The 19920-nt window shown below is 39.8% G+C and overlaps 1 protein-coding gene and 1 pseudogene across 3 annotated transcripts in view; one reads left to right on the top strand and one right to left on the bottom strand.

Moving 5' to 3' along the window:
* BBS4 (Bardet-Biedl syndrome 4) overlaps positions 1-16250 on the bottom strand; it is a 65983-nt gene extending 49733 nt beyond the window's left edge. For 2 of the 3 annotated variants that reach the window (XM_036242918.1, XM_036242926.1), the window contains exon 1: positions 16196-16250. In XM_036242918.1, coding sequence (XP_036098811.1) covers positions 16196-16219 — 24 coding nt within the window. In that variant the 5' untranslated portion in view covers positions 16220-16250. Of the gene's footprint in view, positions 1-1955; positions 2564-16195 lie in introns of those variants that run through there. The other variant, XM_036242945.1, reaches the window with a different exon arrangement.
* An 886-nt stretch (positions 16251-17136) lies between these two features.
* On the top strand, positions 17137-17395 carry LOC118616295 (annotated as a pseudogene).
* The last annotated feature ends 2525 nt before the right edge of the window (positions 17396-19920 follow it).

Genomic DNA, 19920 nt, shown 5'->3' with positions numbered 1-19920 from the left:
CCTAGGAATAAACTTAACCAAAGAAGTAAAGGACCTCTTCACAGAAAACTACAGGTCACTGAAAAAAGAATAGAGGAAGATATAAAAAAGTAGAAGCATATATCTTGTTCATGGATTGGAAGAATTAACATTATTAAAATGACCATACTACCCAAAGCAATCTATAGATTCAGTGCAATCCCCATGAGAATACCAACGACATATTTCACAGAACTAGAACAAATACTCCAAAAGTTTATATGGAACCAAAACAGACCCCAAATAGTCACAGCAATCTCGAAAAAGAAGAACAAAGTAGGAGGGATCACAATAGCAGGTATCAGGTTATACTACAAAGTCACTATCAAAACAGTCTCGTACTGGCACAAGAACAGGCTTATAGATCAATGGAACAGAATAGAGAACCCAGAAATTGACCCAAGACTATATGCTCAATTAATACTTCACAAAGGTGGCAAGAGCATACAGTGGAGTCAAAACAGCCTCTTCAATAAATGGTGTTGGGGAAATTGGACAGCTACATGCAAAAAAATGAAGTTAGACCTCCAACTTACACAAGAATAAACTCAAAATGGATGAAAGGCTTAAATGTGACTCATGAATCCATAAAAATCTTAGAAAAAAATGTAGGCAACAAAATTTCAGACATCACACACAGCAGAATTTTCACTGATACATGCCTAAGGCCAAGAGAAACAAAGGAAAAAATGAACACATGGGACTACATCAAACTCAAAAGTTTCTGCATAGCAAAAAAAAAAACAAGCATCAAAATGGAAAGGGAACCCACTATATGAGAGAGCATAGTTGCCAACAATACATCAGATAAGAGGTTAATTTCCAAAATATATATAGTACTCATACAACTGAACAAAAGGAAGACAAAGAACCCAATGAAAAATGGGCAGAGGACCTAAAGACACCTCTCCAAACAGGACATACAAATGGCCAAGAGACATATGACAAAATGCTCAATGTCACTAATTATCAGAGAGATGCAAATTAAAACAACAATGAGGTATCACCTCACACCTGTCAGAATGGCCGCCATCAACAAATCATCAAACAAGTGCTGGCGAGGGTGTGGAGAAAAGGGAACTCTCCTACACTGCTGGTGGGAATGCAGACTGGTGCAGCCACTATGGAAAACAATATGGTGTTACCTCAAAAAGTTAAAAATTGAACTGCCATTTGACCCAGTGATCCCACTTCTAGGAATATACCTTAAGAAGCCTGAACACCAATTAGAAAAAATATATGTATCCCTATGTTCATAGCAGCACTATTTACAATCGCAAAGATCTGGAAACAGCCCAAGTGTCCATCAATAGATGAGTGGATGAAAAAGCTGTGGTACATGTACACAATGGAATACTATGCAGCTGTAAGAAAGAAAGATCTCTTATCCTTTGAGACAACATAGAGGGACCTGGAGAGCATTATGCTAAGCGAAATAAGCCAATCAGAAAAGTCAAATACCACATGATCTCACTTATTTGTGGAATATTATGAACAATCTGATGAACAAAACAGACTCAGAAACACAGAAGTAGGGTACAGACTGACAAACCTCAGAAGAGGGGGTGGAGGGAAGAGATAAACCACAGAACTTATATGCATGTATGCATAGCCAATGGACATAGACAACAATGCTGGGGATGGGGCGGGTGGGGGATATTGGGAGGAGGGTGTCAATGGGGGAAAAAGGAGAAACATCTGTAACAAAAATAAATTAATAAAAAAAATTTAATAAATAAAAAAACAAATATTAAGCAAGTTATTGATAATATAGAAATGCATATGTGTATTTATTAATGTATAATTATGATACATGATAAAATATGCACAAATAAATGTACTAAGTTTTTAGACATTACATATTAGTATTATACTTAGTGCTATATTTCTCAGCAATCAAACCAAAAAAGTGGTAACTTTAATAAAAGGGACCTTACGAGTTAGAGCAGCTGCGTTTGGAGCAGACATGGATATACCTTCTCAGAAGCTTCACAGGCGGGAAAGCAGTGACAGGGAAGTTCCAATCCTTTGTATGAAACTAGATGGCTTCTATAGGAAGCCAGAAAAGATTTTTGGATTTTTCAGTGATGACACACCCCCCACCATAAAGCCCAGGAAGCTGCTTCCAAGCTTAAAAAGTAAGAAGCCTCTGGAACTTGTGCTGGTGATTGGAACAGGCATTAGTGCTATGGCTTCACCACAGGTTCCTGTTCTGAAATCCTGGAAGGGGTTACTTCAAGCCTTACTGATGCTGCCAATGATTTTGATCTTCTAGACAATGAGAGCAAAAATTTCAGAAATGTCTTCCTGAAGACAAAAATCTTGTTCATGTTGCCCATGACCTGTTCAAAAACTCTTCTTGTACTAGTAATGGTTGATCCACGTGTTTGAAGTACTGTTTATATGAAGTATTTGATGACTTGGAGTCAAAGATGGAAGACTATGGAAGTTACTTCAGTCAATTCTCCACCTGTTGGAAAATGGAGCCCTGGTATTGACTACACATTTTGACAATCTCCTGGAACTGCATGCAGCAGACCAGGAAAAACAACTTGAATCCTTGACCTTACTCATGAAAAAAAGGTCCTAGATCAGGCTCACGAGAAGTGGAATCTGCGCATGTTACACCAACCCTAGTGGCACTGTCCTTCATGCAGCTGGTATCAGGATGTGCTCAGAAACACTGAAGTCACAAGAGATTCAGAAACTCTATGAGAACAAGTGATTTTTTTTTAAATAGAATGTGCTGCAATGACAAAAAGTTGTTTTGTTTTTTTTTAAATCCTCACCCGAGGATATTTTTCTATTTATCCTCAGATAGAGTGGGAGGGAGAGAGAGGGAGAGAGAAACATTAAAGTGAGAGGGACACATCAACTGGTTGCCTTCCGCATGACCCCGACCAGGGCCAGGGATGAACCACAACCAAGGTACATGCCCTAGGCCAGAATCGAACCCTCAATTCATTGGTCCACAAGCCGACGCTCTATCGCTGAGTCAAAATGGCCACAGCACAAGTCATTTCTTTTTCTGGGTTGTGGCCAGACCATGGATGACACCACTTCCCAAGCCCTTTTTCTGGAGGCTGTCAAGCATAAATCTGACCTAGAACATTTCATGCTGGTTTAAAGAGGAGATGTAGATGAGTTAAGAAGCTTCGAGAAAACATGTTGGATAAAGGGATTGAAGACATCTCTTACAAAAACGAATATTCTGATCTTCCAAAATATTTCAAGCAACTTGTTCTGTGAGATCTCCATGGTAGATCAGGGATGGTGAGAAAAGGTTCATTTGCAGCACACAATGAAATGACAGCAGCAGTACATGAGAGGGTTACAGAAGTCACCACCATTAGACCAAGCTGTTAAGGCCCTCCAATCATAGACAAATCCAACACAGCTCCCGGGAAGAACCAAAACCCAGAAGTTGAAGGTCAATGTTGTGGTGGGGTGGCAGGGAGTTCCAACTTAATCCTTTGTGCCGGCTGCTTCTTGGTCTTATGCAGCCTATTCCAGTTCAAGAATACTGAAGTGACAACAGGAACCAGATGCAACTCTCCACCCCACCCCTAGGTTGAACATGCCTATGTCCACACAGCAGATTATTGTGATATCCACTGATTGAGGCTGCTGCTCTGCATGAAGGACCTGGATCTAGATGCTACTGAATCGCCATAGCCCTTGGTGCAATTTTGCACTTGGTTTTTCAATTAAGCTTAATGGGTTTTTAATTTTTTTTCCTTTATTGATTGATTGGCCTCATTTTATTTTTCATTTTTTCCAATTTTTATTAATTTATTTTTGTTACAGATGTTTCTCCTTTTCCCCCCCTAGACACTCTCCGCTCCATCCCCTCTAACCCCCTTTATCAATTTTAGAGAGAAAGGGAGAGAGAGAGAAATATCGATGAGAGAGAACATCAATTGGCCACCTCCTGCATGCCCCCTACTGAGGATTTGGCCCATAACCTGGGCATGTATCCGGACCAGGAAATGAACCGGCCACTTCCTGGTGCATAGGTTGATGCTCAACCACTGAGCCACACTAGGTGGGCAGAGCTTAATTAATAGCTTATTAAAAATGACTTGAGCCCTGGCCGGTTTGGCTCAGCGGTTAGAGCGTTGGCCTGCAGTCTGGAGAGATCTGGGTTCGGTTCCCGCTAAGGGCACGTGCCTCGGTTGCAGTTTGTCCCCGGCTCTGGTTGGGTTGTGTGGGTGGCAACCACTCAATGTGTCCCTTTCACATCCATGTTTCTCTCTCTGGCTCTTCCTCTCTCTCCCTCCCACTCTATCTGAACAGAAAACAAAAAAAAGTCCTCGGATGAGGATAAAAAAAAATGACTTGAAGTTCTAATTTTCTAGATCTTTTACAGTGTATAGTATTTTACATACCTGAGCTCTATTAAAAGCTTGTTCATATAAAAATTAAAAATAAAGCCCAGCCAGTGTGGCTCAGTGGTTGAGTGTCAACCCATGCACCACAAGGTCGCCAGTTTGATTCCAGGTCAGGGCACATGCCCAGGTTGTGGGCCAAATCCCCATCGTGGGACACACAGGAGGCAGCCAATCGATGTTCTCTCTTATCTATGTTTCTCTCTGTCTCCCTCTCCCTTCCTCTTTCTAAAAAAAAACAACAAATTTTTTAAAAAGGTGCTTATGCACAGAAATTGTCTAGCACTCAATACTAAGAGGGAGTTATTTTTAAGGGACACACCATATTAAATAATATAATAAATAATATATTACATTATTGCTTTGCAGAAGATCTTCAAATGGATTTTTCTACCTCCTATGTTTGATATAATATGATACGAGCAAAAAATAATGGCTGACAATTTCCAGAAGTAAAGAGAGACACTAATCTTTAGAATATGGATTCTCAACCAATCCTGACCAGGTTAAATGAAAATAAAACCACACTTAGATACATCACAAGGACCTGTACCAGAGACAATAAGAAGTTCTTAAAAGCAACCCTGGCTAATGTGGGTCAGTTGGTTGGGCACTGTCCAGTGCACTGAAAAGTTGGTTCAATTGCTGGTCAGAGGATATGCCAGGGTTGCAGCCTCAGTCCCCAGTAGGGGGTTATGCAGGAGGCAACCAATGTTCCACTCTCACAATGATGTTTCTCTTTATCCCTCTCCCTTACTCTCTCTCTAATATCAATAGAAGAATTAAAAAATAGCCCAGTCAGTGTGGCTCAGTGGATTGCGCATCACTCCCATGGACTGAGAGGTCCCGGCTGGATTCCCAGTCAAGGCACATGCCTGGGTTGCGGACTTGATCTCCAGTAGAGGGTATGCAGGAGGTAGCGGATCGATGTTTCCCTCTCACATCAATGTTTCTATCTCTGTCTCCCTTTCTCTCTCTAAAAAAATCATTAAAAAAAAAAAGATGCTTCCCCTGAATGGTTTCACTCAGCGGTTAGAGCGTCAGCCTGCGGTCCAGAGAGACCTGGGTTCAGTTCCTGTTGGGGCACGTATCTTGGTTGCAGTTTGTTCCCAGCCCTGGTTGGGTTGTGCGGGTAGCAGCCACTCGATGTGTACTTTTCACGTTGATGTTTCTCTCTCTCTCTCTTCCTCTCTCTCCCTCCTAGTCTTTCTGAACAAAAAATAGAAAAATGTCCTCAGGTGAGGATAAAAAAAAAAAAGATGCTCAATGTCACTAATCATCAGAGAAATGCAAATTAAAACTACCATCAGATATCACCTCATGCCTGTCAGGATGGTTATCATCAATAAATCAATAAACAACCACTGTTGGTGAAGATGTGGAAAAAAGGGAAACCTCATGCACTGTTGGTGGAAATGCAGACTGGTACATCCACTGTGGAAAGCAGTATGAAGGTTCCTCAAAAAATTAAAAATAGAACTACCATATGACCCAGCAATTCCACTTCTGGGTATTTCTCTAAAGAAATCTAAAACACTAATTGAAAAAATATATGCACCCCTATGTTCACTGCAACATCATTTACAATAGCCAAGTTATGGAAGCAACCTAGATGTCCACAGATAGACAAATGGATAAAGAAGATGAGGTACACATATACAATGTAATAGTACTCAGACATGGAAAAAAATGAAATCTTCCATTTATGACAACATAGATAGACGTATAGGGTATTATACTAAGTAAAATATGTCAGAGAAAGACAAATGCCATGATTTCACTTAACGTGTGTAATCTAAATAGCAAAATAAACAAATAAAACAGAAACAAACTCATAGATACAGAGAACAAATTAATGGTTGCCAGATGGGTGGAAAGCTGGAGGGTGGTAGATGGAAAAGGTAAAAGGGATTAAGAAGTACAAGTTGCTCGTTATAAAAATAGTCATGAAGATATAACATACAGCACAGAGAATATAGTCAATAACATTGTAATCTATGTATGGTATCAGATGTGTACTAGGCTTATCAGGTGATCACTTCATAAGGTATATAAATGTCTAATCACTATGTGGTAGACCTGAAGAATAATATAATATTATATGTCAATTGTGATTGAAAAATAAATTTAAAACATTAAAAGATCTAAATATTCAACATTAAAATTAATAATTTCGCCCTGGCTGGTTTGGCTCAGCGGTTGGAGCGTTGGCCTGTGGACCAGAGTCCCAGATTCAGTTCTTGCAAGGGGCATGTACCAAAAAGAAAAAATAATAATAATAATAACTTCTGTTCCAAAAAGGAAGTAAAGACAGAAAACTAAGAGAAGATATTTGCAGTACAAAACACAACCAAAAAAATGGCAAAGGATTAACAGCCAGAAACGATAAATAACTGCAAATCAGTAAAAAAAGTAAACAGCAAAGTAGAAAAATAAGCAAAACATATAAACTAGGCATTGCACAGAAAAGGAAAAGAGACAACCAATAATGCTCTACCTCTTTAATAATCAGGGAAATGTAAATTAATATCACATAAACACTTCATTTCATATTCACATTTACAAAAACTAAAGTTGTAACAATATGAAGAATGTAAGCAACAGGAATTGGGGGTAGAAGCATAATTATAACCACCTTAGAGTTTCCCATAAGTAATAAAGTTGAAGATGTATATACCCCATGACCTGCAATCCATTTGTAGAAATATACTAGAGAAACTCTTACATCAGCTAACATACATAAAAGTGTTCATAGCAGGTGTGAGATACATTTACTTCTGAAATTTAGCCTTACCCTAGTCCTGGCCCTGTTTGTAGCAACATTCTTTTTAATAACTAAAAATTAGAAGAAAAGAAAAAGAAAAGTTGAAATTATAGAGAGTAGAAAAGTGGTTCCCAGGAGTTGGGAGGAAGACATAAGGAGAGGCTGGTACAAGGATACTAAGTGTCAGCTATAGGATGGATGAATAAAGTCTAAGGATTAATGTACAGCATGGTGAAAACACTATTGTATAATTTAAATTTGCTAAGAGTAGAACTTAAAAGTTCTCACAGAAAAAAAGGGGTGTTGGGAGAATGGGTTGATAGATATGTTAATTAAATTGATGGTGGGAATCCTCTCACATATTTAAGTATATCAGATCATCACATACACTTTAAATATCTTACAACTTTGTCAATTATACCTCAATAAAGCTGAAAAAAGTAAAAAATAAGCCAAATCTCTATTTAGTAGAATGGATAAACTGTAGTCTTTTCCTATGGTGGAATATTATACAGCATTGAAAATGAATAGCCTAAACATTTGTTTTTAAAAACTAATATATTATTTAGGGATATTAAATACAGTAAAACTGCCCTGGCCGGTTTTGCTTAATGGTTAGAGCATCGGTCTGCGGTCCAGAGAGACCAGGGTTCGGTTCCCGCTAGGGGCACGTACCTCGGTTGCAGTTTGTCCCCGGCCCTGGTTGGTCGTGTGGGTGGCAGCCACTCGATGTGTCCCTTTCACGTCGATGTTTCTCTCTCTCTCTCTTCCTCTCCCTCCCTCCCACTCTATCTGAACAAAAATTGGAAAAATGTCCTCAGGTGAGGGAAAAAAAACTACAGTAAAACTATTTTTTAAAAAGCTAAATAGCCCTGGCTGGTGTGCCTCAGTTGGCTGGAGCATCCTCCCATACACCTAAAGGTGTCAGGTTTGATTCCTAGTCAGGGCACATACCCAGGTTGTGGGTTCAATCCCTAGTCAGGGCACATGCCAGAGGCAACCAATCCATGTTTCTGTCTCACATTGATGTTTCTCTCTCTCTCCATTCCTCTCTGTAAAATCAATTTAAATAAATAAATAAATAAATAAGTAAATAAATATAAAATCAAAATAACATAAAATTGAGGAAGGAGATTACAGTTGGCCCTCATTTATCACAGTTAATCAGTTCCAGACTTTACCATGATAAATGAATTTCTGTGAAGTAGGATTCTTTATTTATAAATGGAATATTTTCACAGTTAGAGCATAGAAAACCTGTTTACAACCTTCTAAATACATTTTTAAACATTATTAGAGCCCTCTAGACATGAAATAACACCCTTTAGTCACCATTACACTCGTATTACCCAATATATTAGACAAAATAAGACATATTAGACATTACAAATATATTATTATTGTACATTTACACACACACAGTTCTTACACACAACCACTAACCTATGAAAAAATGATGCAACTTGTTCAATGACGAAGTGATGAAGATGAAGAGATGTACTGCACAGCAAAGAAGAGCAAGGTTACTGCTCCTCTGAAGGCACGACCTCAGTAAGAGAGTCTTCAGGTGGTGCAGTATCTTCAGCAGGTGCATCATCGTCTTCTTCCACTGACGGAGCACTAGGAGTAGGCAGTGGGTGTCTGGGTGTGCAGCTGAAGAACATCGTGATAAGCAGATGATGGCACTGTCTTTTCATATGTGTGAGGAGGCTTTTGTAGGGTTCTATCGCTCCTTCGAGTGCATTTCGGAACCGCAATGCACACATCATTTGTGGGTCCCGTTTGCCAATCGTGTCCTGTACTACATTAATCGTTCTCAAGGCTTGCGAGAGACACTCAAGGCCAACTTCCTCCTCCTAACCCCCAGGAACCTCGGGCTGCTCTTCTTCCTCCTCACTCAAAGACTTAGTCATCTCCACCAGATCCTCATCAGTTAAGAGACCGAATGTGTCTCCAGCAGCTCATCCATTATTATTCTGGATAATACTCACCCTCCTCAAGGATCTTCTGGAAAGTGTTGTTCACGGAGTCCTCTGCTGCAGGCTGGTCAGCAGAGGCAGCTTCTCCGTGAAGAACGACACTCTTCAGATGATACCTCTTCTGGAACTTCTCGAACCAATCCTTGCTCACTGTGAAATCCATGAACGTTGCAGAAGAGGGTCCTGGTTGAGGTTCGTCTGCCGTAAAGTGCTGATAGAGCTGCCTCGCCTTCTCCCGGATGACCAGAGAATCCAACAAAATGTTTTTCTTGTGGTTGTCACTGATCCAAATGGCTAGGGTAGACTCCGTTTTCACTATGAACTTATTACTTGTCACGACACACTTTGCTTCCTTGTTGAAAAAGACAGTAGCCATTGCACGAATGTTTTTTTTCATCTTTATGGATGAAGCAAATGGTGGACTCATTCAGGTCGTAATGGCGGGCAACCTCCATGATTTTCTTGCCATCTTTGATCATATCTAAGAGTTTCACCTTCTCCTGGATGGTAAGCATCTTCCTCCAGCACTTAGTTTCATCGTCAGAAGGCTTAGAAGAAGTAGCACGTTGAGGAGCCATCGTGGGGCTTAGATAAAAGTTCTCAGAAATCACAAACCCTTACAAGAGCAAAGATGCTTCCGATGCCTAGCAATGTAGAAGTGTGTATGAGAGAAACGAACCTGCATGAGGTGGCCAGGATAGGAAGAGGATAGGATAGCCAATCAGTGAATCATCACACCCGATTTTTTGGAAAAAAGTTATTGCCCACACACAAGGAGTGGTCGAGTGGTTGCACTTGGTGTTGAAGGATTTGCAGGGGTGCTTGAATATGTAGGCCTACAGTCCATAAGTAATTTTAATTTTAATTGTAATACAGGGGTGTATAATTGACTCAGACAACCAAGTGCATGCTGTCTCATTTTCACTGTCTCGATCAACTTTTTAATGAATATATTTGAAAAAACCGCGATAGAGTGAAGCCATGCAAGTCGAAGAGCTAAGTGGCGAGGGACTACTGTACTTCTGATGGGAAAGGAGGAAAATGTAGCAGGAGAAAGATATTTAAAAGGTTTCAAAGTTATTGTAAGCCCTGGCCAGTGTGCCTCTCAGTGGTTGTGTGTCGTTCCATTCACTAAGAGGTTGCCAGTTCAATTCCCCATCAAGGGCACATGCTGATTTCAGGTTTGGTTCCCAGTAGTGCAGGTCAGGACGAGTGCAGGAGGCAGCCAACTAATGTTGAGCTCTCACACTGATGTTTCTCTTTCTCCATTTCCCTTCCCCCTCTCTCTAAAAATCAATAAACTATTCTTTTTGTTGTTGTTGTTGTTAAATCTCACCTGAGGATCTGTTTCCATTGATTTTTAGAGAGAGTGGAAGGGGGAGAGAGACCGAGAGAAACATAGATGTGAGAGACACATCGACTGGTTGCTTCCTTGCACAACCCCAACCAGGACTGGGAATCAAACCTGCAACCCAGGTATGTGCTCTTGACCAGAATTGAACCTGTGATCCTTTGGTCCAAAGGGCGATGCTCAAACTGCTGAGCCAAACAGGCCAGGGCAATAAACTATTCTTTTAAAAAGAAAGTTACTGTCGCCCAGCTGGTGTGGCTCAGTGGTTGAGCATCGATGCATGTACGAGGAGGTCACTGGTTCGATTCCCAGTCAGGGCATGTGCCCAGGCTATGGGCCCAATCTCCAATGGGAGTCACGCAGGAGGCGGCCAATCAATGTTCTCTCTCATCGATGTTTCTAATTCTCTCTCACTCTCCCATCCTGTCTCTCTAAAAATCAATAAAGAAAAATTACAAAATAAATAAATAGCCCTGGCCAGTTTGGCTCAGCGGTTAGAGCATTGGCCTGTGGACCAAAGAGTCCTGAGTTTGGTTCCCACTAAAAGCAGGTACCTTGGTTGCAGTTAATCCCCGGCTGCAGTTGGGGTCATGCAGGTGGCAACCAGTCAATGTGTCTCTCTCACATCAATGTCTCTTTCTCTCTCTCTTCCTCCCTCTCTCCCTCCCGCTCTTTCTGAAGATAAATGCAAAAATGTCCTCGGGTGAGGAAAGAAATAAATAAATAAATAAATAAATAAATAAATAAATAAATAAATAAATAAATAAATTTATTGTTAATGACCCATTTCTTAAATCTGTGAGGTAGGAACACAAGTTTCCATTATATTGTTCATTAAAACCTACATATAACCTTTTACTCATTCTTTTAGAAGATATATTTCATAACAAAAATTAAAACTCAGTATACGAGAGAGTAATTTGTTCTTTTAGCTATTGTCTTGATTTAAAAAATACAGAAAACTGTCCTGGCCAACTTGGATCAGCGGTTAGAGTGTCAGCCTGCGGTCCAGAGAGACCCGGGGTTTGGTTCCCACTAGGGGCATATACTTCGGTTGCAATTTGTCCACGGCCCTGGTTGGGTCGTGCGGGTGGCAACCACTCAATGTGTCCCTTTCACGTCAATGTTTCTCTCTCTCTCTCTCCCTCCCACTCTATCTGAACAAAATATGAAAAAATGTCTTTGGGTGAGGATTAAAAAAAACAAAAACAAAATACAGAAAACTTAATAAAACAAATAACCCATTTAAAAATGGACGAAAGAAAAAACATAAAAAATATAAATGAGCAAAAGATTTCTAGAGACAACTCACCATGAGATATGGGTGAAAAAGCACATAAAAAAGGACTCAGTATCATTATCCATTAGGGAAATACAAATTAAAATAAAAATAACTATGAGTACACATCCACTATAATGGCTAAAATAAAAAAGACTGTCAATACTAAGTGTTGACAAAGATATAGAAAATCTTCATGTAAAATCTTCATGTATTGCTCATGGGAATGTAAAATGGTACGGCCACTTTAGAAAACCATTTGACAGGTTTTATTTAAAATATACATTTGTGGAATATAATGAACAATACAAGCTGATGGACCAAATAAACCCAGAGACATAGAAGTAGGGTACAGACTGACAAATCTCAGAAGAGGAGGATGGAGAAGGTGGTGGAGGGAAGAGATAAACCACAGAACTTCTATGCATGTATGCACAACCAATGAACATAGACAACAATGCGGGGGGTGGGGGGGCAGGATCGGGAGGAGGTGTCAATGGGGGGAAAAGGAGAAACATCTGTAACAAAAATAAATTAACAGAAATTGCAAACAAATAAATAAAAATAAAGAATAAAAATTTAAAAGATGAAAAAATAATAAAATATAAATTTACCATACAACCCAGCAACTCTATTCCTACAGAAACAAAAACATATCCATGCATAAATTTGTATGCCACTATTCATAACATTATTCATAATAGCCAAAATCAGGAAACAGTCCAAATGTCCATCCATCAGTTGGAAGATAAACAAAATGTGTATATTCATACAATGGAATACTGCTTAGAAATAAAAAGGAAAAAACGCCTGTCACATATAACAATATGAACCTCAGAAAACATGCTAAATTAAAGTCAGACACATAAGACTACCTATTATTTGATTCCATTATATGAAATTGCTAGAAAAGGCAAAACTATGGAGATAGAAAGCAGATCAACAGTGGGCTGGGGTTATGAATATGGATTGGCTGCAAATGGACACAAGGGAACTGTTTGGAGTGATGGACACAAGTTGTGATGATGGTTGTGCAACTATATAAAGTTACTAAAATTAATCAAACTGTGTATTTAAAATGAGCAGATTTTATGGTACATATACTTATACCTCAGCAAAGCTGTTTTTAAAATGCTTTAAAAAAAAACTCTATTGATTTTGATCTGGGATTTTTTTAACTTTGGGGAACATACTAAGTAAGGAATATTAAAGGTTCAAAAAGCAACTTCATGAGTCAGCAACTCTTCTTCGTACACAAAGTAGAATTAAAATTAAAATGTTTTTGCCCTGGCCGGTTTGGCTCAGCAGTTGGAACGTTGGCCTACAGACCAGAGAGTCCCGGGTTCGGTTCCTGCTAGGGGTACATGCCAAAAAAAAAAAGTTTTGATGTGTGTCTCAAAAGACTTTCCAAAACATTCTGATATGGAGAGAATTCCATTAACCCACTTGATTTCATTTATAGCTGAGATGTAGGTAAAATAAAAGTTTTTTTTCAGTTCTTTCTTCATTTTTATGTAGTTCTGTGATCATTTGTGTATCTAATAGTTATGTAATGCTTGATATGTGATAGGTACTCTACCTGAACCAAATCAACTAGTGTAGTAATTTTTGCTTTGTATTCTGAAAGGTTTAAACTCTACTAGAAGAAAGCTATTTATACAAATACGTCAAATAATGGGAATTATGGAATTATTAAAAAAATATTATAGGTATATATTATAGAAACTAGAGCTATGTGCTAGTATTTTTATTTGATTTGGGGGGTTAAAAAATGAGGACATTTTTTCCATTGATTTTTTAGAAAGGGAAAAAGGGAGGGAAGAAGAGAAGAGAGGAAGAGAGGGAGAGAAGGAGAGAGGGAGGGAGGGAGAGACCGACCATCCATTGGTTGCCTCCCTGACTGGGGCAAGGATGGAACCTGCAACCCAAATATATGCCCTTGACCAGGAATTAAAGCCGCAACCTTTCCATCCAAGGGCCAACGCTCTAACCAGTGAGAGACCCAGACAGGCTGCTCAGGATATTTTTTCTTCTCTTTTGATTTGAGAGAGAGAGGAAGGGAGAGGGAGAGAGAGAGAGAAAAACATTGATGAGAGATAACATCGATTGGCTGCCTCCTGCATGCCCCCCACTAAGAATTGGGCCCACAACCTGGGCATGTGCCCTGACCAGGAATCGAACTGGTGACCTCTTGGTGCACAGGTCAACACTCAACCACTGAGCCACAATGGCCGGGTGCTGCTCAGTATTTTTAAAAAGATCTCTAAACCATTTATTATATTTTTAAATAAAATATAAATATCAGTCCCCATTTTTCCTCCTTAAGGAATTAGTAATAATCTAAATAACTTGGGTAGCAAATTAGAATTTCTGTGTGTCCCACATTGGGCTAATTTCATTCCACTTTGCTGATATGTCTCCTGGACTCAAGGCCTTTACTACAGCATTCATAGACTTTTACTTATGCTCAAAGTTCTCTCTGTGAATTTTAAGTCTTTATCGTCTCCACATCTATACATCCATATCTACAGATCTTCTCCACATCTATACATCCATATCACAGATCTATGTGTTTTTTTTCTTTGTGTCACAAAATTAAGATCACACAATATACTCAACTTCACATCTAGCTTTTACTTAAATATATACCATGAAAATCCCTCCAAGTCAACATATGTAGTCCTAACATTCTTTTTAGTGGCTGCATAATCTTCTTACATACAGAAACAGCAGACGTCATCCATTACCTCGCCAGTGGACATTCACTGTTTCCAGCTTTTTGTTGTAAACAGTACAGCAATAAACACCTTTGTACTATATGCTTATATTTTGCTTCTATTTCGATAGGATACAGGTCTAGGAGTGGGATTATTGGATCATTTTATTACAAGATGCCAGCCCATTTCCAAAAAGGACAGAAACTCAAATTTCCATGCTGTGTTAACTTGAAAACATATAACTACTGTAAATACAGCACTGTAAGCAATAAACTTGACAATAATGAAAATAATTCAACTTCAGGCTCAAGTGCTAAAGTCATATGAAAACAAAAAAAAGCCTTAAAACATCCCCTTCAAAACATTATTAGAGATTCAAAAATCACAGGACAATTCTGCAATCACAGAAATCAAGTTCACAGCCCAGCCAGTGTGGCTCAGTGGTTGAGTGAGGTTGACCATTCAATTCCTGGTCAGGGTACATGCCCAGGTTGTGGGCCCAATCCCCAGTGGTGAGCATGCAGGAGGCAGCCAGTCGATGTTTCTATTTCTCTCTCCCTCTCCCTTCCTCTCTCTGTAAAAAAAAGGAAAAAAAGAAAAGAGAAGAAGAGGGAAGAAGAGGGAAGAGGGAAGAGGGAAGGGAAGGAGGGAGGGAGGGAAGGGAAGGAAGGAGGGAGGGAAGGGAAGGAAGGAGGGAGGGAGGGAAGGAGGGAGGGAGGAAGGAAGTTCACAGACTAAACCTGCAGTAAGCACTAAAGAATAAACTATGTTTGTAGCAATGATACCTTACATTTAAGATTATTTTTTTCTTTGAAATGTTTCCAATATCTAAAACCTAGTAACACTAATCATGCTGTTTAATTTTTTTTAATTCGTGGCTTAACAAAAATCTTTGCGTTGGGCCTCTCTGTACTAGTTTTCTAATTACACTAAAATAATGTTTGTTTCTCTAGAAAAATACAACTCCTCAGACAAATAATAATATTGGCCTTGTTCCTTAGCAGTCAAAATGTGTCTATGCTTTCCAGGGCTTTTTTTCAAATGGCAATAAATTCCAAATGAACTAAAGTCATACTAACAAATGCGCAAAACAAGCTCCGAAACCCAATACTAAGATAAGGTAAACAAAGTTTCACACTTGAAACTTTATAGAAATTATATCCAATTATGAATATATGCCTCAAAAAATGACGACTACTAGGTCACCCCTAATTCACCTGGGCTACTTCGTACCGGCAGTTCTGTGGAGTTTAATCCCTCAAGAGTCCTACCCTAAACTTAACCTCAGCAGAGAAGACTGGTCCCGCCCACCGGCAGAAGGCGGTGATGCTGACCTCTTCCAGGCTTTCTCGCTTTCATTCCTAATCCAGAGGATTAACAGGAACTGCCAGGTTCTGCACAAGTGGTGGTTAGTGCCTTTCCAAACCCACTGAGACAGAAGAGGCGGGTCTAGGAAAAGGCCATTTTTTATGAAAACCTCCCTTTTCCGTCCAGTTGACCCCAAGGAATTCAACCCAGCTCCAGGGAAACCACTTCCCCGGAGGCGGCCCGCGTCTCCCCGCCCACCGTTAGTCGCTATTCCAGCGGCAGCTGCGTTACACAGAGGCCGCCCGACAGCCTGCCGCTCCGCGCAGCCCGAAGGGCCGGCCCTGTCCAGTCCCGCCTTGCGGCCGGGACAGTAAACAGAATCGGGGCTCACCGTCGCGGGTCTCTCCTCAGCCATCTTGGCTCCGCCCTCGGCTGCGCAGCCGGAAGTAAGCGGTTTCCCAGACGACCAGGCAAACGGAAGTTGGAGGACCCGGGAAGTGGGGAGGGGGCGGAGCAGAGAAGGAAGTAGGTGGAAGAAGGGTTGCCCACTTCGCTGAGAGTTTCCTGGGCAAGCACTATTAACGCAAGTTCTTTGTCAGGATAGTGCTGTTTCCATAGTAAAGTTCCTTTACTATAGGAATGTTGGAAGGAATAGCTGGTAGTTATCTGATGACACCCCTGGACTCCTGGTTGGAGTGACCAGCCTCAACTGGAACAGCAGCACAGTCCTCCTGCCACATTACCTTGCCTGGCCTGCTCCCATACCACTCGGCATTTATAGCACAACATTTTGGCCAATGAGGAACTGCATGTACAACAACACTGGTTCCATAATGGATTTGAAAAATTCCTATGGCCTAATGACATCAGAGCTGCCCTAACATCATAATACAAGGCATTATGTGTTTATGGTTGTCAGCATAAGAAACATTCAAACCTATGAAGAATTTTTGTGAGTTTATTTTGAACCAAACTGACAATAGCTGGAAAGCAAAATCTCAACAGTTTGAGATAATACTCTGAAAAATGGCAGTTTTGCCTTTTATTTTATACATTACAATCAAAAGAGGAGGCATAAGTGGGTTACATGAAATCTATTGGTGATAGGTTAGGGAAGCAGGAGGAAGCAAAGTGGGAGGGGAACCTCTGGGATTAGATGAAAAGTAAAATGATAGACACATCTTTTACATAGGTGGGTACAGGATAGTTAATAATCAACAATTAACTCTTGAAGCTCCGCAGTCCGGGCTTTGCTGTGGGTGCTCCAGTCACGAGGGGTGGACAACTTCTGGGTCAGCGGCAAGTAGCCTTCAGCATTTGCTGGTCATTGTGATGAGTTTGCCCCTCAATCCCAAACCTTTCCTCAATGGATTAACAGGGAAGCCAGTAATGCTGAAACTTAAGTGGGGAATGGAGTACAAAGGCTACCTGGTATCTGTAGATGGCTATATGAACATGCAGCTTGCAAATACAGAAGAATACATTAGATGAAGCCTTGTCTGGACACCTGGGTGAAGTTTTAATAAGGTGTAATAATGTCCTTTATATCAGGGGTGTTGAAGAGGAAGAAGACAGAGAAATGAAAGAATAGCATCTTTTGTGGAAAAAAAATTTTTTTTTTTTATTAAATAATTTTTGTTACAGATGTTTCTCCTTTTTCCCCCACGGATTCCCCCCTCCCCCTCCCTTCCTGCCCTTTCCCCAGTTTGTTGTACATGTCCACTGTTCATGCATACATGCATATAAGTTCTGTGTTTTATCTCTCCCCCACCACCCCCCTCTTCTGGGGACTGTCAGTCTGTACCCCACTTCCATGTCTCTGGGACTACTCCATTCCTCAGACTGTTATGTTCATTATATTCCACAAATAAGTGAGATCATATGAAACTAGTCTTTCTCTGTTTGGCTTGTTTCACTTAGGATGATACTGTCCAGGTCCCTCCATGTAGTCTCAAAGGATAAGAGATCTTTTTTCTTACAGCTGCGTAGTACTCCATTGTGTATATGTACCACTGCTTTTTTATCCATTCATCTACTGATGGCTACTTGGGCTGTTTCCAGATCTTAGCTATTGTAAATAGTGCTGCTACAAACATGGGGGTACATATATTCTTTCTGATTTGTGTTTCAGGCTTCTTAGGGTATATTCCTAGAAGTGGGATCACTGGGTCAAATGGAAGTTCAATTTTTAGTTTTTTGAGGTAACACCATATTGTTTTTTATAGTGGCTGCACCAGTCTGCATTTCCAACAGCAGTGTACTAGAGTTCCCTTTTCTCCATACCCTCGCCAACACTTGTTGTTGATGATTTGTTGATGGCGGCCATTCTGACAGGTGTGAAGTGATACCTCATTGTTGTTTTAATTTGCATCTCTCTGATGATTAGTGATGTTGAGCATTTCTTTTTTAATTGGATTATTTGTCTTCCTTTTGTGGAGTTCTATGAGCACTCTATATGTATTGGAAATTAACCCCTTATCTGATATATCATTGGCAATTATGATCATATCAATAGATGCCGAAAAAGCCTTCATTAAGGCCATATATGAAAGACCTACAGCCAACATCATACTCAATCGGCAAAAACTAAAAACATTTCCCTTAAGAACAGGAACAAGGCAAGGATGCCCACTTTCGCCACTCTTATTTAACATAGTACTGGAAGTCTTAGCCACAGCAATTAGACAGGAAGAAAAAATAAAAGGGATTCAAATTGGAAAGGAGGAAGTGAAACTGTCATTATTTGCAGATGACATGATACTATACATAGAAAACCCCAAAGACTCCATCAAAAGTTTACTAGACTTGCCCTGGCCTGTTTGGCTCAGTGGTTGAGCGTTGGCCTGCGGACCAGAGAGTTCCGGGTTCGGTTCCCACTAGAGGCATGTACTACAAAAAAATAAAAATAAATTAAATAAAATTAAAAAAAAAAAAAGTTTACTAGACTTAATAAATGAATTTGGCAAAGTAGCAGGATACAAAATTAACGTCAAGAAATCGATGGCATTCTTATACACCAAGGATGAACTCACAGAAAGAGAAACTAAGAAAACAATCCCATTTACCATTGCAGCAAAAAAATTAAGATACCTAGGAATAAACTTAACCAAAGAAATAAAGGACCTATTTGCAGAAAAATACAGGTCATTGAAAAAATAAATAGAGGAAGATATAAAAAAGTGGAAGCACATACCCTGTTCATGGATTGGGAGAATTAACATCATTAAAATGTCCATATTACCCAAAGCAATCTATAGATTCAACGCAGTCCCCATCAAAATACCAACGGCATACTTCACAGAATTAGAACAATTATTTCAAAAGTTCATATGGAACCAAAAAAGGCCTCGAATAGCCACAGCAATCTTGAAAAGGAAGAACAAAGTTGGAGGGATCACAATACCAGATTTTAGGTTATACTACAAAGCCACTGTAATCAAAACAGCCTGGTACTGGCACAAGAACAGGCATATAGACCAGTGGAACAGAACAGAGAACCCAGAAAGGGACCCAAGGCAATATGCTCAATTAATATTTGACAAAGGTGGCAAAAGCATACAGTGGAGTAAGGACAGCCTCTTTAATAAATGGTGTTGGGAAAATTGGACAGCTACTTGCAGAAAAATGAAACTAGACCATCAACTTACACCCTACACGAGAATAAACTCAAACTGGATAAAAGACTTAAATGTGACTCATGAATCCATAAAAATCCTAGAAGAGACTGTAGGCAACAAAATTTCAGACATCATACACAGCAGAATTTTCACTGACACATCACCTAAGGCAATAGAAACAAAGGAGAAAATGAACACATGGGACTACATCAAACTCAAAAGCTTCTGCACAGCGAAAGATACAATCATCAAAACGGAAAGGCTACCCACTGTATGGGAAAATTTTTTTTTATATATTTCTAGACAATAAAAATTTATTTTTTCAACTTGAAAAAAAATAATAATCAACAATAAGAATGAAGGGATTTGTGGTTTCCACCCTGGTGCATTGGTTGTGCCCTGAGGGGTCTGGATAAAGGGAAGTTACTCTGACATTCCAAAGCTATGTTATCATAGATGAAAAACAAATGACAATATGCTCAATTAAGGTGAAAGTTGA

Source organism: Molossus molossus, unplaced genomic scaffold, assembly GCF_014108415.1.
Source record: "Molossus molossus isolate mMolMol1 unplaced genomic scaffold, mMolMol1.p scaffold_m16_p_1, whole genome shotgun sequence".
Classification (NCBI taxonomy): domain Eukaryota; kingdom Metazoa; phylum Chordata; class Mammalia; order Chiroptera; family Molossidae; genus Molossus; species Molossus molossus.
The sequence above is the reverse complement of the archived record's forward strand: the minus strand, read 5'-3'. Positions and strand labels throughout refer to the sequence as shown.